The following is a 27105-nucleotide window of genomic DNA, read 5'->3' on the forward strand; positions in this document are numbered from 1 at the left end:
TCTAACAACGCATAAACATCTAAATGAAAGACTCGTAACATACTAGTGATCACATTAGGAGAGCCTGGAGAGCATACAACCTATTCTAGCGTCGATCGCCACCGGTACTAGATGAAACACCATGCTGAGTTGGGCGACCTAATCTTGCTGTGTAAGCTGTAGATAGAGCCCTATTATTGTTACCTTTTTCCCTTTCCAGGAAGAACATGTCTCAACCCGAGAGAACCGTCTAGTCGTACGCGGCGTATTCGACTTCGAAGAGGTCTTATACAAGCGCTTAGCATTCATCATTGCATATATCATATAATAAAAATGGAAAATTTAAAACTTTTACAATATAGAAGTCAACTTCTTTTATATATCAAAATAGGGACTAACTCTGTATCATAATACCATCTAGACATAGAAATATGAAGGTTGGGACTTAGCCCTTATATCAATACGAAGTTTTAGAATAGAATAGAACAACATAGTCTATCAAATATACGAAATGACCTAATCATAGGTGCTTTGTCCTTGAACTTGAGGACTCACCAACTTAGGAAACCAAATCCAAGCTTCTTGAGAAATGGTCTTGAATCACCTCAATGGCCCGAACCTACATTTGTTGGGAAAAAGGAAAATAATATGGGTTAGTATAACACACGTACGAAGTATGGTGTCATGCACATAAAACATTTGAAATATGCATAAAAGGAGATTTTAGTTGAAAATATGTTTTTTGTCAAGTAAAACCCGATATGCATACAAGATAAGGAACATAAGCCAAATCAACATAATAGTAACCCATCAAGCAACTTAGGCAACACTAATGCAATGCCAAGGATAGGATTCCATAACGTTATCAAAAGCTATGTGCCAACTATAAGCCACCTACTACATTCATATGTCATAAAACCATAATCATCATAAGCATACCATAAGATCAACCCAACTATGTTCATAATGTAAATATATAGTTTACAATACATAATCATAAGAGAACCCTATTACAACCCCCTATTAGAATCCTACATGTGCAATGTGCAAGAGAAGTCTCATACCTTCCATTCCACTATGTAGAACCCCTCGAGAAATCCCAGTGGGAGTTCTTATCCTTAGATTAATTCATTCCTTTATTTGTACATTTAGGAAAAGATTGCAATAACCAACATAGACCATGTGAGCTACATGGAATCCGATGTTCTACTCCCACACAGAAAAGAGAGGTCCACTTGCCTAAGGTGGAACCTTTCATACTAGCTACATAGGTGGATCCACTAAGTTATAGTCCTATGTGGACACATAGTTAAGGGACTAGGAGATTGTTATAAGAAACCCGGACTTGCTAAATGTAGAAGGTTTCCATCTCATGATACAACACATATATTGGGAACCCTGACTTGCTAGACGTAAAAGGAATCCATATGGGAAGTCGGACTTGCTAAACGTAAAACCCCCATCTCATCTTCATGTCCTCTTGGTGCTACACATTTATTCCCGTTAGAAATCATCTTTAGTCATTACATAAGTTCACATCAGTCTTTACTAGAAATTCATGTCAACATCTTATCATAATAGATCATAGTTGTTCATAAGTGAGAATTATCCTTTCACTTTAGAAACACTACCAAGTGAGTAAACCTTTCACTTTATCATTACATTATAATCATGAGAACTACCTTTCAATTATATAACAATCTTAATATAGCAACAAACATACTTCATACTTAATTCAAGTGTATAGGGTTAAGGATGAGGAGAACTTGTCATCAATTCCACAATAAAACAATAGATATGGAATCATCATCACCTAAGTGATTCACCTTTCATACATAAGTTCCATGGAAAACAAACCTTCATACCTTTATGTCTTTCAAGGGAATTGATCTTCAATAAACCCAACAATGCATAATCAACACATAATATAAGGTAATTCATAAAGTAATAACATAACTAACATAAAAATAAAAAATTAATATGTTCATCATCATCTTCAACCAATCCCCTATATTTAAGATTTATGAAATTGGGGAAGAACATGGGTCTAAGGGAATTTCAAGTGAAAAAAAAAATTAATAATTATTATACATATAATCAACCCTATCTAACCATAATTAATCATAATTGATCCATAAAATTCGTTTAGAAGGAGACCCATGTATAAGAGATAAACCCTAGCTTTTTGGGAAACTTTTGAAAGCTTAATTTGAGAGGACCTCTTGAGGAAAGGATTCCCAAGAGTGAAAAGCAACCATACCTTGTTAATCTTCAAAGAGTTATGCAAGAAAGTTCAGTTCTTGAAGCCCAAGTAAAAGCTTGCCCTTCCTCTTCATTGGAGTCTTGAGTTGAGACATTTTGGAGAGAGTTTATGTTTTGATTTAGTGTGCTGAGTTAGAATGACTTGGGGTAATGGGGTTGGAGTCTTATAGTTAGGTTTATTTAGGTAATTAACTCACTAATGATCCCCTTCTAACCCCTAATTAAATAAATAACTCGAACTTGGACCCCCAATTTAAAATAATTTTTGAAAAAACTACTCCCCACCTACGGACCCTAGGTGGCTCCCTGCCCCCGTGCTACTGCCTCGTGCAATGATTTTAAGTGTGGGAAAATGGGTAACTTGGTGGGTAGACTAAGTCTCAACCCACGAACCCCTTCCATGCTTGTCACCCACTTGACGGTCCGTCAAGGATGGTCGTGGAAGGCTGTTGTCTTTTGACGGCTTTTTACCAAACACTTGGGTCCTTCTCAAGGACCCCTAGGGTGTATTACACGGACGTTTGACCCTAAAACATATTTTACTTACTTAAACATTTTTATATAATTTAATTACCATACGACACTTCCAAACCTTCATAAGACCAAAGAACATACTAGTTCGATTTCACTAGTTTACGGATGTCATGGTTGTTTTTTAATGTTTAGGCTCTAATACTTCAAAACCAAGTGATCTTGGGCATATTTAAATTCCCAAAATGCTATGTATGCCTACATGATGGCTTAGTTTGAAGTTGTTAAGTCTAGGTTAAGAGTCTTATTTAGTGAATTATGTGTTTCCGAATTAACCGACATGGTTAGATGTGCAGGAAGGTGAAGTGAAAGATATCTGCACTAAAAGGGGTTAAAGAAGTGACAGGGAAATCAGGATGAAGCGAGTAAAATAAAGCTAGAAATGCAGAAAAGACATTTGCGTGCCAACTTCACGTGCGCGCAGATGGGAGCGAAATCTCGAGGTCGAATAAATTTTCTAAACAAAAGACTGCGTGTAGTCTCCGCGTCGTGCAGTAAAGTGAAAAATCTCAGTTGAAAATAAATTGCAAAGCAGTGCACTTCGTGTCAGCCCCACGTCGCACAATGCAGAGCCCAAAATTGTAAATCCGGAATTTATTACAAATAGTGCCCCAATGTATTTTGCAAAGGGTTCTTTTTTGAATTTTCGAAGGCAAGTCATCAAGGAGGAGACTTTGAAGTTTTTAGGGTTACTTTCTATTCTTCTTTTCTTGTAATTCTTTGGAATGATTTTGACAATTTCGAATATCGTTTTGAAGATTTTAAGTAACTAATTATTCTAGTTCTAGGGTTGTGGCTACAGGATGAATGAAGTTTGCTTAATTTGCTAAGGGTTTTACCAAGAGTTATCTATGATTCGTTCTTACTTTTGTGCTTGTTGTATTTCATGATTGGCCACCACAGAAATAAATCTATTGTCCGAATTGAACTCGAGAGAGGAATTAGAGAATAGAACATTGAAACTAAGAAGTTTGGTTGGCTCTAAATAACTAGGGTTAATTCGTTTCTAGGATAGAGATATGACTAGAGACCTTATTAGGATCATCATGCAGGAAGATAACTTAATGCTCAAATTTTATTCATCTTATCCCCGCTCACAGATGTAGTTAAGGTTGTAATTGTTGTAGGCGGTTCGAAGTCGAGAGACCATGATCATACATCTAACCCTGTGGTTCAGTGATGAGATAATTTCAAAACAACCTTTATTAGATGATAGCAACTTCATGAGTCCTGATAAAAGCCGCAGTCCTGGATCTTGCCTATAATATTGTTTGCAAGTCAAGAAATCGAATCAATGTAGCTAGTTTTAGTTTGACTTAAAATTTAGTAATACTCTTTATAAAATCTGGACATTACACTTGTTTTGTGTTAAGAATTGGAAAACTAAATAGAGTCTAGTTGGTAGTTCATGTGGGTACGATACCCGGCTTCTTATTAAGAACCATTATATTACTCGTACGATCACGTGCACTTGCTTGTGCGATTTGATCGCTACAAGTTTTTGGCGCCGCTGCCGGGGAACTTTAGTAATTAGAAGATATTTAATTTTTCTATTTATAAAAGCTAATCACAAATTTTGACAACTTGATCTTAGTGTTTCATTATTGCAAGTATTTAGATACTCCAAAACTGAATGATGATTGAGAAATGTTGTAACCGCTCTCCGAACCTGAAAGATTCATACATAGGAAACTGAGACAAGCAGAACATTTAAATCCTATAGAGTTTGGGGAATCACCAACTCCAGTTCACAAAATTGAAGAACGAGAGTTGACACCTGAAACAATGGTTGTAATGAAATGAGAGTTATAGATGTGGCAATTCCACGACCCACCAATGTTACTTATTGTATTCAGAAACCTGAGGCTGGTGGAAGATTTGAATTAAACAGAGCACGCTGCAGATCTTGCACTCAAATGGCAGTTTACTGGTCTCTCTGATGAGGATCCCACAGTTCACATTCAGAATTTTCTAGAGATCAGTGACACATATACTCCAACTGGAGTAAATAAAGATTATGTGACGCTTACCTTATTCCCCTTTTCTCTGTTGGGGGAAGCAAAGAGATGGTTGAATTCAGAGCCCGCAAACTCAATCACTACTTAGTATGATCTTGCCAGAAATTCCTCATTAGATTCTTCCCCTCTAAGAAGACCGCCAAATTGAGAAGTGACATTCTCAGCTTTTGGCAGAAAGGTGGTGAAAACCTATACCAAGCTTGGGACAGATTCAAATCAATGTTGATGAGTTGCCCTCATCATCATCAAAGTAAATGAAGTGCTAGTGCATACTTTCATTGAGGGTTTAAAGCCTAACACCAAGATTCTGCTTGATTCAGCTGCAGGTGGACAAGCATTAGAGAAGACTTATGCAGAGTTGTACACCTTGCTGAATAGGATATCTCAAGGTAATCCATAGTGGAACGGTAGTGGGTTTAAGCCAGTGGTACAGAAAACCGCAGGGTATTAGAGATTGATGTTGTGACAACCTTAACTGCTCAAATTTCAGCCATGCAGAATATGATGAATACTCAATTCAGTATTATGGCATTGGGACAATAAACTTCTCAAGTTAACACAGTCCAGCAAACACCAACTTAGTGTGAGATTTGCATTGGGAGTGATCATATTGCAGATACTTGTGGTGCAAATCCAGATTCGATAAATTTTATGGGTAATGTGCAAAGAGGGGGAGGCCAACAAAATTATGGGAACACCTAAAATCCGAGTTGGAGAAATCACCCAAAGTTCTCTTGGGGTGGAAATCAAAAATCATGTTCAACGTCAAAATCAGTACAGACCTCAGGGTAACTCGCAAGGATATCAAGGGCAGATGCTAAGGGAGCAACCTAAACCACAATCTGGGAATATGAGTGTCAAAGAGATGTTAAAGAAAATCATGGAAGATCAAGCTCAGTTAGCGGCTAATGTGAGAAATAATCAGTTAGGCACCCAGAATTTGGAAAAGCAATTTGGGAAATTGGCTAGTGCTCAAAATTCTAAACCACAAGGAGGGTTGCCTGTCAACACAGATCCAAATCCTAAAAAGGTCAATGCGGTGAGTACCCGTAGTGGGCTAAAATTGGAGGAATTATCTCTAAAGAAAAACCTTATCGAAGTGGTGAGTAGAGAGGGTGAAACCCACAACAAGGAAGAAGTTGCACCTGCAGAAAAGGTGCAACCAATAGTAAGACCACCTCCTCCATTCCCTCAGAAGTTCAAGAAGAAAAAGGAGGATGAATGCTTTGGTAAGTTCATATCATTGTTGAAACAAGTTGATATTAACTTGACTTTGGAATATGTTTTGCAAGGTATACCGGGGTATGCGAAATATGTCAAAGAACTTGTAGCAAATAAAAGGAGATTGACTGAATATGAGACAGTAGCACTTACTGAAGAGTGTAGCTCCAGGATTCAGAATAGGTTACCTATGAAGTTGAAAGATCCGGGTATCTTTACGGTACAAATTACCATCGGCAAGAGTATCCATGCGCGAGGTTTGTGCAATTTGGGGGCTAGCATTAATTTAATGCCAACTTCGTTGCATAAGAAACTAGGGTTGGGTAGTCCTAAGCAAACTACTGTTATTTTACAATTGGCTGATAGATTTTTAGCCAGACCTGTGGGAGTTGTAGAAGATGTGCTAGTGCAAGTGGGATCTTTGATTTTTTTGGTGGATTTTGTAGTATTAAACTCTGATCCAGATCCTGAGGTTCCATTTATATTAGGTCACCCATTCTTAGCTACTGGGAAGGCAATGATTGATGTAACTGCTGGTCAACTTACTATGAGGGCTCACGATAAGGTAGAGGTTTTTGATGTATAGAGAGCCTTAAAAATGCCACTGTTGTATGAGGAGTTATCTGCCATCACTGTGGTAGATCTGGAGGTAGATGGTAAACACATCTTGGCTAAAGACCCTCTTGAACGAGTAATGAGGGGTGATGAGATCTATGGAAATATTGAGGCACATGAAATTGTGCAAATGTTAGACTTGGTTGTGATTGAAGAATTGTGAAGAAGATGGGAACCATTGAACAGAGTGTTAGGGCCCCCACCTAAGCCCTCCGTTGAAGAAGCTCCTAAGTTGGAATCGAAAGAACTTCCAGCACATCTAAGGTATGCATTTTTAGGTGTAAATGATACTTTACCTGTTATTTTGTCTGCAACATTATCATATGAACAGGTGGAAGCAGCGTTGTTGATTCTAAAAAAGCGCAAAGCAGCAATAGGGTGGCAGATGTCAGATATCCAAGGTATAAGTCGAGCTTTGTGTATGCATAAGATATACATGAAGGAAGGATACAAAGCAAGTGCTCAACAACAGCGAAGATTAAATCATTTAATGAAGGATGTGGTTCGAAAGAGGTAATCAAGTGGTTAGATGCAGGGATAATGTATCCAATATCGGAGAGTAAATGGGTAAGTCCAGTGCCGTGTGTGCCTAAGAAAAGTGGGATGACTGTAATAACCAATGACATAAATGGATGGATCTCAACAAGAATAGTAACAGTGTGGAGAATATGCATGGGCTATATGAAGTTAAATGAAGCCACCAGAAAGGATCATTATCCAGTTTCTTTCATTGACCAAATGTTCGACAGATTGGCAGGTCAGGAATATTATTGCTTTCTTGATAGATACCCCAGGTATAACCAGATTGTAATTGCACCTGAGGACCAAGAGAAGACAACATTCACATGTCATTATGGTATCTATGCCTTCAAATGCATGCCATTTGGGTTATGTAGTGCTCTAACCACTTCTCAGAGATGCATGATGTCAATTTTTCACAATATGGTGAAAGATTTTGTGGAAGTATTTATGGATGACTTCTTAGTATTTGGTGAGTCCTTTGAGCTATGTTTGTTAGATCTTGATAGAGTCTTAGTAAGATATGAAGAAACCAATTTAGTTTTGAACTGGGAAAAGTGTCATTTCTTGGTGAGAGAAGGGATTGTGTTGGGTCACAAGGTATCGAAAAATGGGCTGGAGGTGGACAAAGCCAAGATTGAAGTAATTGAGAAATTACCACCTCCAGTATCGGTTAAAGGGGTGAGAAGCTTTTTGGGCCATGCAGGTTTTTATAGAAGATTCATTAAAGATTTCTCCAAGACTGCAAAACCCATGTGCATCCTGTTAGAGAAAGAGGTGAAATTCAAGTTTGACAAGAACTATTTAGAGGCCTTTGAAGTATTGAAACAAAAGATGATCGAAGCCCCTATCCTTGTAGCACTAAATTAGGAGTTTTTGTTTGAATTGATATGTGACGCTAGCGATATTGCAGTTGGAGCAGTGTGGGTGCAAAAACGAAATAAAGTGTTTCACTCCATATACTATGCGAGAAAGACACCAGATGCATCCCAAGCAAACTACACCGTAACTGAGAAAGAAATGTTGGCCTTAATGTATGCGTTTGACAAATTTAGGTCATATCTTGTGGGAACGAAGGTTATAGTCTACACTGACCATGCAACCATCAAATATCTCTTCAATAACAAGGATGCAAAACCCCAATTGATCAGACGGATCTTACTTCTCTAGGAATTTAATTTAGAGATTAAAGATAGGAAGGGTTCAGAGAATCAGATAGCCGACCATCTGTCTAGATTAGAAGATTCATCTCTTGTGGCAAAGGAAGGAAAAATCCGGGAAGAATTCCCTCATGAACAACTTTTAACATTGGACATTACACATGTACCTTGGTATGTTGATATTGTGAATTATTTGGTGAGTGGCTTATTCCCACCTAGGCATCAACACATTAGAGACAGAGATTGAGGTACGATGCTAAATTCTACATATGGGATGAGCCTTATCTGTTTAAGCAGGGTCCAGATCAAATGCTGAGGAAGAGGCCCCAAAAGTGTTAGAAAGTTGTCACTCTTCACATATGGTGGACATCATGGGGGCGAACGGACGCACATAATGTATTACAATTTGGATTCTTTTAGTCTACCCTATTTAATGATGCGGTGTTGTTGGTTAAAAGATGTGATAGTGCTAACGAATGGGCCCCATTTCAAGAAGGCATGAGATGTCTTTGAGTAACATTCTGGAGGTGGAAATCTTTGATGTTTGGGGGATTGATTTAATTGGACCATTTTCGTCGTCTACAGGGAATCAATATATTTTAGTAGCGGTAGATTATGTGTCCAGGTGGGCTGAAGCAGTAGCATTACCAGCTACTGACTCCAAAGTGGTTGTGAAGTTTATCCGGAAACACATTTTCACCAGGTTTGGCACTCCTAGGGCGATTATCAGTGATGGAGGTAAGCATTTCATAAATAACTCCATTTATAATTTATTGGCTAAGTTTGGAGTGAGGCATAAAGTGGCAACTGCATACCATCCTCAAACTAGTGGAAAGGTTTAAGTATCCAATAGGGGAATTAAGCAGATCTTGCAGAAAACCGTAAATGCTCAAAGAAAGGATTGGTCATATAGAACTGTGTACAAGACACCAATAGGGAGTTCTCCCTACCGAATGGTCTTTTGAAAAACATGCCACTTGTCCACTGAAATAGAACATAAGGCATATTGGGCAATAAGGAAGCTAAATCTGGATACTGAGTTAGCTAGTCAGAAGAGAGTCACCCAATTGCATGAGCTCGAGGAGTTCAGGCCGCATACATATATATGAGAATGCAAAATTATATAAGGAAAAAACTAAACGGTGGCATGACAAGCACATAATGTCACGCAGTTTTGAGCCAGGCCAATTGGTGTTATTGTTCAACTCCAGGTTGAAATATTCCCAGGAAAACTCCGATCGAAATGGAGTGGTCTATTTGAGGTGGTACAAATGACTCAACACGGTGCAGTTGAGTTACGAAATAAAGGTGATAGTTCCCCATTCCTTGTAAATGGACAAAGGGTCAAACATTACATTGGCAAGGATATGGATTGTGAGGTTGAAGAGATCACTCTAGATGTGGAGTGAGTTCTGAGATGGGTCATGTTGCGACGTTAAAATAGGCGTGCTACGGGAGGCAACCTATGATTTATTATAATAGTTAGGTTTGATTTGCTTTAGCTTAAGTTTTTTTAAAAAAATATATGGGTCATTCCTTGACCGTAACTATGACGCTGGACGGTAGGCAACCCATCAAGGTTTCCATTAACGGGTTGTTATGAAAGACATAGCATCTAATGATGAAGAGGCAATGGACCAAGTGACAGTTGCGCTTTGCGAGGTGAGTGCTGATAGCTGCGCGTTGCAAGGCTAGTCTCAAATTTAGCCTCGCCTGCGAAAATTCGAGGCAGAATACCTCATGTTGAGCGCGCGTCGCGGAGCGAGGGTGTCAAATTAATTTCGACGGTAAATGTAATTTACGTCATAAAAATACACTGCCCGTGCCAAATCCGCATTGCGCGATGTGTTGAGTATTCTTGGGTCAACTGGAATTAAAATTCCAATGGACCTCGTGTCATTCGTGCGTCGCGAGGTCCAGGTAATTTTCTCGACTTTCATTAATTAAAATGGGTATTACCCGTTTCTAAATAAAAATACCCGACCCATCCCCCAAATTTCCCCTTTCAGATATAATAAATCGGCCCTAAGTCCCTATTTCCCTTCTCCCATCGCGCCTCCCACCCTCTTTTGTCCTTAATTTCCCAATGATAATTGATCCTCTCGCGTCGTCAAATCCCTAAATTGCTTCCTTCTTTCTCTTGCACGTGAGAACGGTCAACTCTCCAGGTATGTTCCTCGTTACCCATTCTTGATCTAGCAATAATAAGATGTAATTGCATAGTGGGGATAGGAAAACTTTGGGGGAAGTGTTCATGCTTAAGGTTGTTGTGGTTTTGAAGTCTTGAGTAGAAATTAGTATTCATACAATCATGGGGTAGCAAAAATTATAGGGGTTTGGGGTTCTCATAACTAGACGTTTGGAATTGTTGATTTTCATGTGAGGTTGTTATGAATTGGGAATTATGCTTTATGTGGTTGGTGAATTCTTAAGTATCCAACAATATCCTGAATATATGTGTCCTGTGTTGTGACATTTTGGGGAGGTGTAATCATTGTTGACACGTGGTCGTTTTTGGGTCAAATGGGTGACCATTCCTTGCGATGTTGTAATGGGTTAAGGGTGATATAGTAGTATGTGGGGAATTATGTGTACCCAAGTTGGACGTTGTTGGTTATCAAGTGTGGGGTGGAATGTTCCTCCGTTAGGCATGAACTAAATTGAATTAAATTGTGTTTCCTCTAGCAGGTACTAAGTCTTCGTCAGAGAGGTCAGGACGAGCGGCTGCTCAAGGGTCTCAGAAGAAGAGGCCTAGAAGTGGGAATTTTCCACTCGCACCCCCTGCTCCCAGAGGGCAGGCTCACATATATGGGCTGAAAGTATTAGCCAAGGCAGGCAAGACATATTATAGGAAGCACACCGAGTCATCCTATTTCTCGGATGTGTGTATTGATAGGGACAGTCTACTCCGGGAGTTCCCCCAAATTGTGAGGTGGATACAAGAGTTGCAGTTGGGGTTCATATTTCAGGAACCAGATGAGTGCAATCTGAGCATGGTTTGCGAATTTTATGTTAACTGGATTCTTGACACTCACTCTCACTTTGTCACTGTACGTGGTCAAAACGTGCCTATCACCCTTACCAGTATAAATGAGATTCTGAGCACATATGATAGAACCAACCCTTTGGTGTTAACCCAGTTGCACATCCGTCCACCGTATTAGGAAATCCGTTATTTAATGTGTGGACCTCAGTCCATGGCTCAGTGGACTCATCACAGTCAGAAGAGGTATCACAAGATGCTCCCGTACGCCCACATGTTACGCGAGACTCATCTTAGGTTAAAATTTTTTATGAATTATTTGATACCCAAGATGCATTACACTAACATTACACGTGAACATGTGTGTTTGGAATACGCATTGATGACGAACACGGAGATAAATATCGGGGCAATTATTAAATCGGCTATGCGAAAGGCTAGAGTGCATAAGGGTCACTAGTATGCATTTCGGGACTCATCACTAACATCTGGCGTTGTGCAGGTGTTCTGGAAGAAACTCTAGATTACATTGCTCCTTTATACCCTGCAACTGTGGATGTTACTCGGGCGAAAGGGCCTGATAATGAGTTTGGCCCCACTCTTACCACTGCAGAGAGGAACAGACGGGACGAGTTGATTATGGCTCGGATTTATGGATTGGAGATGTTGTGGCACAGAACCGGGGGTCGACGTCAAATTGGTCTGAGCTTGACGAGATCAGCCGCCAATATCCCTTGAATGTGCATGCTAATTCACTATTGGGGATAGGACAGATGTTTGCTGAGCCATTTGGTGATGATGTCGCAATTGATGAGGACAACTTACAAACTGGCTCTGAAATTGAGTCAGACTCGAAAGATGAAAATTGAACCTCTTCCAACCAGCGATGATGATGGGATGGAGGATTAGTTAGGGAGTGCTTCCCTTACCCTGTGATTTGATTTAGCATGTTTTATGTGCACTGAGGACAGTGCTATTGTTTAAGTATGGGGTGGTGTAGCATTTTCTGTGTATGCCTACAGTTTGTTTTGTTTATGTTTCAACACTATGTTATGTGTTTGGGTTTCTTGGTAGTTGTTTACAGTTCTGTAGCCAAGGAGAGTCCCTTTGAACCGTAAAGAAAATACTTATTTGTTAGAAGTAAATCTGTAGTAGTCATAAATTGAGTCAGACTGCCAATGATAGATTAATTACGACCATCTTAAGGATGAATGTCATAGATCGAGTCTAAGGGTGGATCGTGCTAAAATCGTAATTCTTTGAAAAAGTGTTTGTACAAAAAGAGATATTAAATTGAAGGATATATGAAGTGCAACTATTTGTCATGCTATAGAAAAGTACAACTTAAGCTGAAATGACCCTGTCGTGTAACATATAATGGGCTGAGTTGATCTTTCTGAATGAAACGTGTGCCATGGGTGGTGAGTTATTGTATAGTCACTGTTATGCTAATTGAGTCTAGAACTTGCCCAGGTTGTTATTCAAGCGAAATATGATTGTGTAGTACTCAAAAAGATGATAGCAGACCTTCCTTGAAAATTACTGTAGAAATAGAGCCTCATCTCATCCCTTAGTCAGCCCCCTTGAGCTTTTAACCTACCCTTTGTTGAAACCCTGAAAATAAGTTGTATCCCCTTAGATTCTTCGACCCCAATCCTTAATGCATTGTGTTAGGCTAACGGACAAAAACAAGGAGATCTGTTGAAAGGAAGGGAGGAAATAAGTGTGAAGAGAAAATCAAAAGAAAAAGGCAAAATAATGCCTCATTATAAGAAGGGTCGTTTTGAAGATTACAAAAAAATTACAATAATGGGAGAAAAATACATATTAGGATATGAAAATAAGAGAAAGGGGCAAGATTAAATTCGAGAAAACATGTTAAACATGAAGGTGGGGAAGAGAAAGGTGATTTACAAAGTCAAAGTCAAGCACAGTGCATTAGGGAGAACAAGTCACTATTTTCATATACATGAATCTCCCGTGACCCTGAGCCGACATTACAACCTTAACAAGTCCTGGTTCTTTGAGTATAATACATATCAGCAGTAGAGATGTACATAATAGGCAAGCTTATGGTTCTCAATGCATACATGTGACTTCTGTTGGGAGAGTGAGATGGTTTGATGATAAATCCGTCGATTAGGTGAAATAATATTGTGAGTAAGCGGAGTATTATTTGGAGTGAGAGGCACTTGTTGCAGGAGGTAAAGTGATACGAGAAAGTACATAGAGAAGTATGAGTATGGGTGCAGGAAGTTGTCTTAGCATGATTGAATCACTAGCATGTCATATAAGGAAGCATGAAGAGAAGACTGTAAGGGCACAATCTAAGTAGTGTCCATGTCTAGGAGTCATTAGAAGTTGTTCGAGGACGAACAAAGATTTTAAGTATGGGTTAGTGATCTTGGGAATATTAACATGCCCATAATGTTATGTATGCCTACAAGGTGGCTTAGTTTGAAGTTGGTAAGTCTAGATTAAGAGTCTTATTTAGTGAATTCAGTGTTTTCGAACTAACCAACATGATTAGATGTGCAGGAAGGCGAGGTGAAAGATATCTGCACTAAAAGGGATTAAAAAGAAGCCACAAGGAAATCTAAGGATGAAGCGAAGTAAAATGAAGCAAGAAATGCGCAAAATGAATTTGCGTGCCAGCTACGCGTCGCGCAGATGGAAGAGAAATCTCGAGCTCAAATAAGTTTTCTAAATAGAAAACTGCGTGTAGTCTCTGCGTCGCGCATTTAAGTGTCAAATCTCAGTTGAAAATAAATCGCAAAGCAGTGTACTTCGTGTCAGTCCCACGTCACGCGATGTAGAGGCCGAAATTGGAAATCCGGAATTTATTGAAAATAGGGCCTTAATGAAATTTGCTAAGGGTTATTTTTTCAAATTTTCGAAGGCAAGTCATCAAGGAGGAGACTTTGAAGTTTTTAGGGTTACTATCTATTCTTCTTTTTTTGTAATTCTTTGGAATGATTTTGACAATTTCGAGTATCGTTTTGAAGGTTTTACCAAGAGTTATTTATGATCCGTTCTTGCTTTCTTGCTTGTTCTATTTCATGATTGGCCACTGATACGCTCAAACTTACTTCTCAAATAAGAAGTAAAGCGGTCGTATCAAGTAAAGAACCCAACTAATGAGGTTGGGATCGTTCCCACAAGGAAAATAGTTCAGACTTAACTTCAATCTATTATTACTATTATTAGTCAATTATTTCCTTAGAAAACAAAAACAATAAAAGGGGGGTTTTTATTTCTAAAGTAATGAAAAAGACTAACTAAATTAAAGTAACCAGCTAACAGATTCAAATGTTGGAGTTTAATCAATTAATAAAAGTAACTAGGGTTTACGTGTTCCCCACAGGTTCCTAATTTGATAATTTTAACTATAACAATTCTTTCCTAGTATCTTGCATGCAAAGTGATAAGTTATGTATTTCTAAATCCTTGGTCCGGCATCTAGAAAATTTCACTCCGCACATTGGTCCGACTACGTGTGTTGCTATACTAACCCTTACCTTTACCTCATATTAAGCATTGTATTTGATATTTGACTAAGTTATTACCTCGTACCAATCATACTAGCCTATTAGATAGTATAAAACTAAATCTATGTTGATAATTCTTTTCCTATTGTCTACCTCTTTGGTCCGGCAAGTAGCATTAAGGCGAGTTCTAACGTTGGCCATCCGTTAAAAAGACTTCTAAACGAAAGAATTATCAATACATGCAAGACACTATTCTAGAATTGTTATCTTAGTTAGATTTTATCTTATTATTCACCCATGGTTCCCACAACCCTAGTTATGGAGTTTAGTTACCCATAGTCATAATCACAATATTCATATATATAATATAAGAATTCATGCACTTACTTCAATGAGAAAGAATAAAATCCAGAAATTTTACTTGATTAATTGACAAAATCACCAACAGTCAACTCCAAAGAAAAGTGTAACAATCCAAAGTCTAATATCCAAAATAATCTACTAACAAAGAATCTAACATAAAAGTGTCTAACCAATAAAGAGTCTAACCCCAAAAACGAGGTTTTTACAACTATTTATAAAAAAACAAAAACCTAATAAAAGAAGGATTCTATTTGCTGAAAATTTGTCAAAACGCAGCTGGGTCGACGGACCTCGCGACGGGCCGTCGTGATCACGACGGGCCGTCATGGCCTCCGTCATCCTATCCTTTACAGATCCTTCTGCTGCTTTCTTCATTACCCTAGACGAACAGGTATGACGGACCGTCACAGGCACGACGGTTCGTCGAGGGTCTCCGTTCCATAACACTTGAACTCTTGGAATTTGGGTACTGGGACTACTTCTTTGATCATCACGACGAACCAGCAGGATGGAACGTCATGGCTACGACGGTCCGTCATGCACTTCGTAACCCCACACTTGGTCAGACTTCCCCATCTTCCTTCAGCAACTTCACTACGATGCCACCTACAGACCGTCACAGGCACGACGGACCGTCACAAGCTCCATAGCTGGTAACTTTTCTGCATTTCTTGCTCAAAAACTTCCGCGTTCATCTTTAGACAGATTTCCTGCAAATAAAGGGAAACTTACATAAAAATCGATACAAAAAGGCTTTTGGACACACACTAAGCTTAAGGAAAAGACATTAAAAATACCGTGAAACTACGGTATATCAGCCACCATAGAAATAAATCTATTGTCCGAATTGAACTCGAGAGAGGATAAGAGGATATAACATGGAAAGTAAAAAGTTTGGTTGACTCTAAATTACTAGGGTTGATTCGTTTCTAGGATAGAGATACGCCTAGAGACCTTACTAGGATCATCATGCAGGAAGATAACTTAATGCTCAACTTTTATTCATCTTATTCCCGTTCAATGATGTAGTTAAGGTTGTAATTGTTGTAGGCGATTAGAGGTCGAGAGACCATGATCATACATCTAACCATGTGGTTCAGCGATGAGATAATTTCAAAAAAACCTTTATTAGATGATATCAACTTCATGCGTCCTGATAAAAGCCGCAGTCCTGGATCTTGCCTATAGTATTATTTAAAAGTTAAGAAATTGAATCATTGTAGCTAGTTTTAGTTAGACATAAAATTTAGTAATACTCTTAATAAAATTTGGACATTACACTTGTTTTGAGTTAAAAAATTGGAAAAATAAATGGAGTCTAGTTGGTAGTTCCAGTTGGTACGATACCCGGCTCCTTATTAAGAGTCATTATATTATTCGTACGATCATGTGCACTTGCGTGTGTGATTTGATCGCAACACCAAGTTAATTACAATACTTTAGGTCTAGAAACATCATTTTAAGTCATTATTCATAATGTAAGGCTCTAGCTTAGGTCATTAGATTTTCGGGGTGTTTTAGAACGACAAATCTTCAACCTTTAAAAAGACTGACTACACCCAAATCATCCTTTGCCACGTGCAAGACACTCACCTGAATGCTTCTTACCACACTTTGGACAAGTTAGGAAGGTCCTGTTACCTGAAGCACTCCCCCGTGACTTTGAGTCTAATGCCTTACCTTTCTGATCCTATCAAAATGTGGGGATAGAGAACTAGCTGATGAATGTGCTGGGACTGCAGATTTCTACTGAAATTGTGAGTGATTCCCACCGCCTAACTTTTGTGTAGAGAACTCATAGTTACGTGTTCTAGCCTTTTTTTTGTCCTTAGCCATTTCCCGAAGCTTATTTCCCTTAACCTGCTGAGTGTGAGCCTTGAAATGGGAGATCTTCATATCCCCTAAAATCATAGCATTCCAGCAGTCGGTCTTTACCAGGTCGGATCCCCAAACAAAAAGTTGCTCATTTGTGCCCTTGGATCGGCAATCATATGTGGAGCGTACCTGGAGAGTTGGGTCAACTTCAGCCCATACTCTTGGACCGACATTGAACCTTGCTTCAAGTTCATTAATGCATGTGCCTTAGCTTCTCTCAACTTCATTGAGAAGAATCTTTCCAGAAAAGTTGCAATAAAACAATTCCAAGTCACAATAGTTACATCGGCACCCCTATTTTCTTTCCACCGATTGAACCATATATGAGCCACATCATTTAGTTGATAGGATTCTAACTCAACACTCTCAGTTTCAGTCACTTGTATTACTCCAAGAATTTTCTTAACCTCATAGATAAAGATTTGTGGGTCCTCGCCAACCTTTGACCCTAGAAACTCAGGCAAAAACTCATCCAAACTAAGTCTCAAACCCTGGATATAGCTGATTCACTATTTGAGTTAGCAGGAACTAGGCATGTTGATTGTTCTTCATAATTTGAGCCGAAAGTTAGATCGCGTTTCCAAATTCTACATTCATAGCCTCATGGTTTGGGATTGGAGGAATTGCATTAGCATTGCATGTATTATCATTTCGTGCATTAGTTCCACGGGGAGACATGATCTAAAACGCATAACGACGGAGACATGATCTAAAACACCTCATGGTTTGGATGATACTCACGCATGATAAAAATAGCAAGGAAAGTGGAGTTTTTCTTAAAACACTTTATAACCTTCCTCTCATAGATGTGGTGAGCTTCACATCCATGAAAGAAACTCTACTTACTGCGGCTTTCCGACATCCTAGGAATCTAGAACCTAATGCTCTGATGCCAAGTTTTTCGCATCCTGAGGCTACCCCTTGACGTAGCACGAGACTTAGGATCACGAGTGATCCCAAGCTAACCTTGTTTCTGGCATATCATAAGCATATTGACAATATCTAAGAGAAACATGAACTAATGTGGAAGTTAATCAATTGATCACTTAAAATGGGAAGACCCTAACTAGTTTGCATATATATAAATCATAATAAGAGTTTAGTAATACTGAATCCTCACTCAAAATCTAAAGATGAATTAACTACTATGTCTGAAAAATCCTCTAAATCAGTTTAGTTGCTGGGACATGCCCTTAGCTGACTCTCACAAAAATTGAAAACTGAATATAAAGACTAATGTTGTTGCATACGGATCGAGAATTGATCTAAGCGTGATTTAATTAGATGATGAGTACTTGAACCTACATCATGAAAGGATATAACGCAAAGTATATTTCAATACTTGGAATGTACTATGCATGCAAGGTATAAATAATAGCTGAACAAAATATATAAGCTGGACAAAGCATAAATGAGCATTGATATAAACTGAACAGAATATAAATGTTGAAATATAATTGAAAACTGAGCTAAATGCAATGATCAAGTACTAATTATGAACATAGCATGATGAGACTGAATACTGAAGTATAAACTGAAAACCTAGACAAATGCACTAGAATCTGACCGTGGGAGCTACTATTAACCGACATAAATCACGTGAGCTAAACATGGAGTCCAACGTATATGCCCCATTGAGAGGACCCAATAAACCTTGTCAAGGGTATAAAGGCATGATTGATATGATCACTAAATCGGATGCCAAATAGAAGGGACTTAATAATCCTATGGGGGGACATAGTTCTGAGACTATGAGGGTACGCTGAATTCCAGTCCAACTTGGTGTTAAGTCTATTCCCAACTAAATATGTATATGACTGAAATGTGACTGAAATACTTAAATAACTATAAATACTGACAAAAAAAATATGAGAATGCAACATTTATATACTGATAATGTAACCTTCGAAATCTACAGCATGTTATATGTTTAACTGACCTAGCAAGTGTAATTCATCAACTAAGAGAATCTACACAACTAGGGTTTTGAGTTTCATACAAGGAATTTAAAATCTTTCCCAAGAAAACATGATCTTTAGATCTAGAATACTATACCAACTAGATCACAACAATTCTCCAAGGTTTTAGAAAACCCTAGGTCTAACAAAGATAAGTAGAATCAAGAAGCTAACTGAATTCTAGGAACCTAGTAGATGAAAGGAATCCACATACCTGGTGACGAAAATTTACGGAGAAATTCTTTGAATTTCAGACCAAACTTGAAGAAAACCTGTTGTGTGTTCTTGAGAGGGCTGGTCGACCTTTCTTCTTTTTTTGCTCTAAATTTGGTGACTTCTTGAGAACGAATGTTTTGGGTAAGTTATGACTTGAATATTAGGCATAAACTGAATAAAACGACGTAGTTTAACTGTCCAACGTATAGGAAAAAATATCAAAATGACCTTGACTTAAAAGTTGACGAAGCCCTCCCACGTCGCCACTGACGGACCGTCAAATGGACCATGATCCGTCAAGTAGGTTATGGTTCTTGGCTAGTGTCTACTGGTTCAGGACACTTTCCTATCTACGCTCCACTTTACGAACCGTGTGAAGGTTCACGGACCGTGAAGGCCACAATGGTTCTTCACTTGGCTGGGCTTCTACTTGCTCAGGATGACGGACCCATCCACAGCCCGTGATGGGTCCGTGGTTCCACCCTGAGTCCTGGTGACTGTCTCATTTCAACGAGTAGTCCCACAACTCGCGTGCGGATCCATGACCTGTAAAGGGCTCTGTGGTCCACCACAGTTCCATGGATGTGAGCCACGAGCAAGTTGACGAACCGTGGTTCCTTTCACTGTGATTCCCTCTGTGGTTCACTACTTTTCATGCTGGCTAGGTCTGCTAAGTTCTGAGATGTTACAATTATGAACTCAGTGGAGAACATTAGTTTTGCTAGATAGTTTTATTTTTTTTTAATACAAAATAAAGATGAATATGGAACGTTTGTTGATTTTTTTTTTTGTAATCTTTAGTGCAATTGAAGCATTGTTGGTTTGTTTGGTTCTTTTTTTTTTTGTAATTCAAAAATATTATATACATTATCGAAAAAGATATGATAATTAAGTGTATATATTTAGTGGTCGTTATGATTACATAGCTATGATGATTGTAGTATATTTTGTAAGTGGCTATTTCGAATACAAAAAAAACTGATTGATAAGGATACAAATATATAGGCATTAATGTAATATAATATTGATCTCTGGGATATAACTTTTTACACAGGATATAAGTATGAAAGTAAACACATACATTTATCAATCTTGAATGCGAATATTGTTAAATAAATATTACTATGTATTTATTAATGACTTGTTTTGTATTTTTTGGAATACAAAGCAAAATATGGGAGATTATGAAAGATGGAACGAAGATGTTGCTACACTAATTACACAATAGAGACAATTATTATGAAAAAATATGCAACATTTAGATATTTAGTGAATAAAGTTGCTAGACACATTGATGTTGATTTGAGATACAATTTTGTGAAACTTAAGTATAAGATAGAGGTGGTAATGCCCTTTAGAAATACACAACGAGACTTACATTTTTATTTTATAATTTTTTTCGTGGAATAGTAATACTTTAATATTTAATTTTGATTAATGCTAATAATTTATTTAATTATTGTTAATGTGAAAGGTTTTATTCATACAGAGTGTGTTGTGATAATTTTTTTAAATAAAAGAAAGAGCGCATTACACGCTATGATGAGAGTGTAGTAAAAGAAAGATGTGTGTTTCTCAAATTAATAAGGAATAGTTTAGGTATGAAACTCAGAATTTTAATAATTTTGTATTAAACTAAAAAAAGATATTTTAGGTGTTTTTTTTATCCTTATCTCAATTATAATAATAATAATAATAATATATATTTTTAATTTAAAAATTAAAAAATCAAACACATTAAAATTGAGGGACTAAAAATTTAGGGCACGTGAGAGAATAGGTGTTGCCGGTAAGTGATGTGTCGATACCCCGGCGTATCAGACAACACTAGTCTTTTCATTTCCCACAATCACGCGTCATGTAAACGCGTAGAATATACTCCAAATTATTACCATCCTTAATTTTTTAAGAATATATATAATATATATATAAATATAACACAAAAAGCAGAAGAAAAGTATAAATAAATAAAAATGGAAGCATATATTCAAATTCCTTCTTTTTATTTTTGTTTTTTTTCGTATTTTTTAATCTCTGCTTCAAACCTAACCCTAGCTTTGTATTGTAGATAGAGAAAAGGGATTTTTTCTTTCACATTTTCGCAGGCGGAAGAAAACCCTTCAGATCGATGATCTCAGTGTAGAAATCACAGTTGTAATCTTTTCTTCTTTGGTTTTGCAAAAACCTTTCGTTAGGGTTTTCGTTCATTTTTAATGGAGCCTCGTGTGGGTAACAAGTTTCGACTTGGTCGCAAAATTGGTAGTGGATCGTTTGGTGAGATCTATCTTGGTAAGTTTTTACCCACAATCGCTCAATTTCTTCTTGTGTTTATTGTTGATTGATTCATGTTTTGGTGGGTTCTGTAGGTACTAATATTCAGACTAATGAAGAAGTGGCAATTAAGCTGGTGAGTTTTTTTTTTGAGTGTTTGAATGTGTGTTTTACTAGTAATTTACTCTAGTTGTGCTTGTGTTACTCTAATTGCAGGTTTTTTTTTTGTTATTTTGGATTGGAATGTTTTGTTTCTGATCACTTGGATTTCAATTGATCTTGCCATAGTGGAGTAGTGTAGTTGAAGTGCATTTTTTATCTGATGTGTTGAGGTTCCTTTTCTTAACTATTAAGTGCTTGTAAATTAAAGTTGCTTCTCTGGTGAAGTACCATTTTTCTCTATAGAGTGAAGTTTAGTAGTCTAATGTCCGTCTTAAGCATCAGACAGTTGACATGACCTTGGAGGTTTATTGTATTGTTAAATATTTGCCTTTTTCTGGTAGGAATAAACAATTCTAGTGGTATTTTTTCAGGGAGTCTGTTTGTCTTCTTTTTGTTTACAGAGTAGAGCTGATGGATTTTAATACTAATTCATAGATCGCTTGCTATGTTGATTCTAACTTACTTATCAGAGTGATCTTTATGCAATACATTCTTGTTTTCCAGGTTTTCATCTTGAATAACAAGTTGAATGAACCCAAGAGTATTTTGAAATGTAATTTTTTGCTGGATAGATCTTTCTTTTGCTTAACATTTCCTTGCTTTAAAAGATTGTAAATATGTTCTAGTTCTAGTGAATAAAAGAATATGGAACATTTATGTAAATATTTAAACTGTTTCACAAGGCTTGCAAATGGTACTTTTGTTGGGTTTTTTCTATCAGGGGATCTGCTTTGCTTCTGTTTCTGTAACTTCATGGTTTATATTGGTGACAAAAAATGATGTTTAAATTTTTTTGGCGCGTTGTGCGTGGAGTTCACTTGTTTTGGTTGAGGTGCATTCTTGAAGTCCATTGTGAACTCTGTGTTCATCCAAACTTTGAAGGAACTAGGTCAGAAAAAAATGTCTTGCTCCTTGTCCCATTGCTCAAACAGCGAGTGCCTAATGAATACTATCGATTGCTTAAATGGGAGTGTGTGTTCTTTGCTTGAGTTCAAGTGAGCATTTTTAGAAGTTCATAATTGTAACGTTTCATAGGATTCAAGCCCCACACTGCAAAGCGAAGTCCGGTGTTTAAGTGGAGAAGGGTAGACGGCGGGCCCATTATCCACTGAGTTTAGAAGGCTGTGATTGGTCAATAGGGCGGGTCACAGATGGATTTCTCGGTTATTAAAAAAATAGTTTCCTAGGACATAAATTTATGGAGAGAAAGCAAAGATTCGCAGCTGGAGGACATCTTTGATGTGTTATATGATTGGCTTATTAGTGCATCGATACTGATTCTTTGTCATGGTTTAATGTACCCATATATTTCTGTTGAAACCTCTGAAAAGATTCCATTTTTGAACCAACGTGACAAAAGACGTGATCGAGTTTCTAATTTACTGTATTTTGGGGGAGTGTTCTAAGTTTCCAACTTCTCCCAAGTCCAATTTTTATTGAAACAAAACTTTGTTTCCAAAGTTTAAAGGAAAGCCATACATCACATTTTTATTAGAATTTCAAATTAACTTAAAAATTCTGTCTTACAATGTTAACCTCATTGAAGTGAAATATATCACTTCCCTGGATTTTAACTGTGGTTATTATTACTGATCAAAATATAACATGGTTATCGGTCTAGTATTTTTCTGGTTCCAGAGGGAGGGGGGAAAAGGTCAAGATATCTATTTGACTGTGACTTCAGACATCATTTCTTTATCATTTGGAAATGATTTTATTTTTTTACATATTTAGAATTACATTAAAATGCCTTACATCATGAATGTTTATACATGAAATTGCTTACTTAAAAGTTAATATTATGAAATATTTATCTTTAAATCTGTACGTGGTATCCAATCGTTCCTAAAATGTTCTCTAAAAATCTCTGTTCTTAGTAATCCAAGCTTACTATGGAAAAGAAACTTTAAACTTCTATTTTATAGGGGTCTATTTTAGTCCCAATGGTGCGTACACGTAGTGAAATAGAAGTTTTGCTGCCATTAGTTGTGGACATTCCAATACTACTATATAACAGTTCACTGGTTTTAGCTCTGAAACAGATTCCATCCCAGTAACATTTAAGATTTTGACATACCTCTTGCTTGTTGAACTAGCATTAGGTTATTAATCCTCGTTAATCGCATATTCCTATATAACAATTATCTGCAAGATATACGGACCAACCAAGATGCTATATTTGCCTGTGTCTTTTCAGATCTTGGCTTTTAATGTCTTGTCTTTTTGTGACACCATAAATAGCCATTCCATCTATATCTTTTTATTATGTTTTAATATGTTTATTCAATTTTGCAGGAAAATAATAAGACAAAGCATCCACAGTTGCTATATGAGTCAAAGTTGTATAGGATTCTTCAGGGAGGAAGTAATGGCTTTTCCTGTGTCCCTTCTTTTTTTTCTTACAAAAATATCCTGTATCTACTCTCTTGCCTAGTTTGTTTTTGTTAGCTTTGTAATTGTAACACTTATGTTGTAGCTGGAATTCCAAACGTGAGGTGGTTTGGCGTGGAGGGAGATTACAATGTTCTGGTCATGGATTTACTAGGACCCAGTCTTGAAGATCTATTTAATTTTTGCAGCAGGAAGCTTTCCCTGAAGACAGTTTTAATGCTTGCTGATCAAATGGTTAATTTTTTTCTCAGAGCCTCAAATTTTAGTGTCAGTGTACCTTCTCAAAATGTGGGGGTTATATGTTTTTTTTTTTTGTAATTACTGCAGATAAATCGTGTTGAATTTGTTCATTCTAAATCATTTTTGCATCGAGATATCAAGCCAGACAATTTTCTTATGGGCTTGGGAAGGCGTGCAAATCAGGTCTCATTTTTTAATACTATATCTTTACTAATGTCTCCACGTCTTTGTCGGATTTGTTGTTTCTTTAATATTTTGATGACTTAAAATGCAGGTGTATGCAATTGACTTCGGTCTAGCCAAGAAGTATCGAGATACTTCATCTCACCAACACATTCCTTACCGGTAAGTTGATCCTATTTGGTTAGATATCAAGTATTCACAGAACCTTTGTTTTTGTCTTCTTTTAACTATGAATATGTTCTACTGGAGTGTGTAGTAAATTATCTCTTGGGCCTTGTGGTACTTTCCCTTATTTTTAAAATATTTGACTTGGTTTTAGCATTGGAAGCAAACTGATCTGTAATTTTTTGCGTACTTGAAAATTTGAGGTTGAAATGTATGTGTTATTGCTATAAAACACAATTTAAATATTTTATTTAATGACAAGGACTCAACTTAATTGACTAGCTGAAATTACACCATTATGCGAAATACTTTATCCTAAAAAAAGAGGATGACATCATGATCCAATAAGCTTGTTTATTCAGTTTTCTCTTTTTAAGTAAGTCAAATTGCTTATTTCATAAGAAAATGAAATGTTTATTAGTGCTTGAACTAACACATTAAATAGTCCTATCGAGTTCAGTTGAGCATTATGTAAAGATTATATGCTCGGGCTGTTTTGACATATTAATACAATAATGCGAGATTCTGATTTGTATATAATGGGCATTAATGCAATATGAAATGTACGATGTGCTGCTTAATTAATGCTTGTGTTTCTACTGAAAACTCTTATATTATGTTTGGATGAAAGGATGGAGATGAGAGAAGACTAATGATTGTACTAAATCTTGAAAAGTACAATATCTTCCCCTTCTCGGTCCCTTCTGTTTGTTAAAGAAAACCTGTGCTGTGAACATCTGGATAATCCAGCTTAGAATTGTAAGTTCAACAGTGGGCTGCTCACTATTCATTCAGAGTACCCTTAGAACCTTGTGGTGTGAATATCTTTGTATTCCAGCTTAGACCTGTAAGTTCAACAAAGGGCTATTCACCATTCATTCAGATTGCTTTAGGATGTTTATTTAATGTTCATGCACATGCATTCAGGTATCTAGCATTTGTGAATCTGTCACCTCTGTTTGCTTATATGATGTGGTCTGATTTTTTCCTCTGTGCAGTGAGAACAAAAACTTGACGGGCACTGCAAGATATGCAAGCATGAACACTCACCTCGGTATCGGTAAGTGTTCTGGTTCTTTAGGTTTGCTTGTTCACTCTTCTGACAGTTGAGTTCTGCTGTCGTTGAACTTAATGTACTTTTTTGGCAATTACAGAGCAAAGCAGGAGGGATGATTTGGAGTCTCTTGGATTTGTTCTTATGTACTTCCTCCGAGGAAGGTGATTTTTTCTTCTACTCTGTCCTCTCTTGTTTTTCTTCTGCTTGTGTTTGACATCTATTTTTTGCAGTCTTCCTTGGCAAGGGCTGAAAGCAGGAAATAAGAAGCAGAAGTATGAGAAAATTAGTGAAAAGAAGGTTTCAACATCTATCGAGGTAATTTATTTACTAATATGGTGATTGGATTTTTTTATAAATATTTTTGTATGGAACCTAACTGCTAGTCTATGTTTCTGTAGGCTTTATGTCGAGGTTATCCTACTGAATTTGCTTCATATTTCCATTACTGTCGTTCCCTGCGCTTCGAGGATAAACCAGATTATGCTTATCTGAAGAGAATATTTCGTGATCTCTTTATCCGCGAAGGTAATAATAAGCCTTCAGAAGCTGTTTTTAGCTGTATGTAATATATAATCTAGCTTGTCGTTACAGTTCGGTTTCCCATTGCAGGTTTTCAGTTTGATTATGTTTTTGATTGGACTATATTAAAGTATCAGCAATCGCAAATTGCAGCTCCTCCTTCCCGACCTCTTGTAAGTTGTACATTTTCTCTTTTTTCTTCATAAGTGATAAACTTGTGTCTGACAAGGGTTGCTTTTTTTAGGGTGCTGGTGCTGGAACCAGCTCAGGCATGCCTCCAGTTATTCCCAAGGCAGAAAGACAGGCAGGTTAGTTTCTGGCCTCTATGCGAGCTCGATTTTCTAGACTTAAGCATGTTGACTCTATTTTTGCTGTGTCTGACTTTTGCTAACTTTACTTAACTACTGGCCAGGTCTCCTTGTCTCTCTGTTTATAAAGGATCTCATTAATCATCTGCTTGTACTTTCTTTTGCAGGTGAAGATGAAGGAAGACAATCAGCAGATCCCTCTCGGAGGAGAAGTCCTGTGCCACCACTGATTACTTCTGGAAGTTTATCCAGGCAGAAAAGTCCTATTGGAAATGATTCCACGAGCAAAGAGGCTATGGTGAGTTTGAGTTGGATAAATAGAACTTCCATAGGAGAGTAACTTTCAAATGCCAGGGGCCCTGAAGGCCAATAACAAGAGATTTGTGATGCTTTCCATAGTTAATGACTTGTAAGGCTGTTACAATGAAATTTTCTTGGTCCCAAAGTCTTCCATTATTGCAGATAAATTTTCCCTGAGATGCTAGCCCCTTGGCTAAAGATTGTATATCAGCCAAGGGGAAGTAAATAATAATGGTGTTTTCAAGGTTCCAAAGTTGTCAGAGTTGAAGCTTACTTTTGTGCTACAACACAAGTCTTTAACCCTTTCCCCCCCCCCCCCCC

General features: G+C 37.4%; 2 protein-coding genes and 1 non-coding gene across 3 annotated transcripts in view; 2 read left to right on the plus strand and 1 right to left on the minus strand.

Moving 5' to 3' along the window:
- Window positions 1-4931: 4931 nt before the first annotated feature.
- On the minus strand, window positions 4932-5038 carry LOC114078187. The gene has a single exon (XR_003579728.1). It is a non-coding gene; the product is annotated as a small nucleolar RNA R71 (small nucleolar RNA).
- A 440-nt stretch (window positions 5039-5478) lies between these two features.
- LOC107025116 lies at window positions 5479-6597 on the plus strand. The gene has a single exon (XM_015225967.1). The coding sequence runs from the start codon at window positions 5479-5481 to the stop codon at window positions 6595-6597; it is 1119 nt and encodes a 372-aa protein (XP_015081453.1).
- Window positions 6598-21142: 14545 nt separating this feature from the next.
- The window catches only part of LOC107026406 (casein kinase 1-like protein 2), a 7231-nt gene continuing 1268 nt past the window's right edge, over window positions 21143-27105 (plus strand). The window contains exons 1-13 of the mRNA XM_015227360.2: window positions 21143-21477; window positions 21555-21595; window positions 23917-23986; window positions 24098-24246; window positions 24340-24435; window positions 24527-24597; window positions 25599-25660; window positions 25755-25818; window positions 25888-25972; window positions 26056-26182; window positions 26267-26349; window positions 26421-26484; window positions 26652-26782. Coding sequence (XP_015082846.1) covers window positions 21402-21477; window positions 21555-21595; window positions 23917-23986; window positions 24098-24246; window positions 24340-24435; window positions 24527-24597; window positions 25599-25660; window positions 25755-25818; window positions 25888-25972; window positions 26056-26182; window positions 26267-26349; window positions 26421-26484; window positions 26652-26782 — 1119 coding nt within the window. The 5' untranslated portion in view covers window positions 21143-21401. The remainder of the gene's footprint in view (window positions 21478-21554; window positions 21596-23916; window positions 23987-24097; window positions 24247-24339; window positions 24436-24526; window positions 24598-25598; window positions 25661-25754; window positions 25819-25887; window positions 25973-26055; window positions 26183-26266; window positions 26350-26420; window positions 26485-26651; window positions 26783-27105) is intronic.

The sequence above is a fragment of the Solanum pennellii genome, chromosome 7, assembly GCF_001406875.1.
Source record: "Solanum pennellii chromosome 7, SPENNV200".
Lineage (NCBI taxonomy): Eukaryota > Viridiplantae > Streptophyta > Magnoliopsida > Solanales > Solanaceae > Solanum > Solanum pennellii.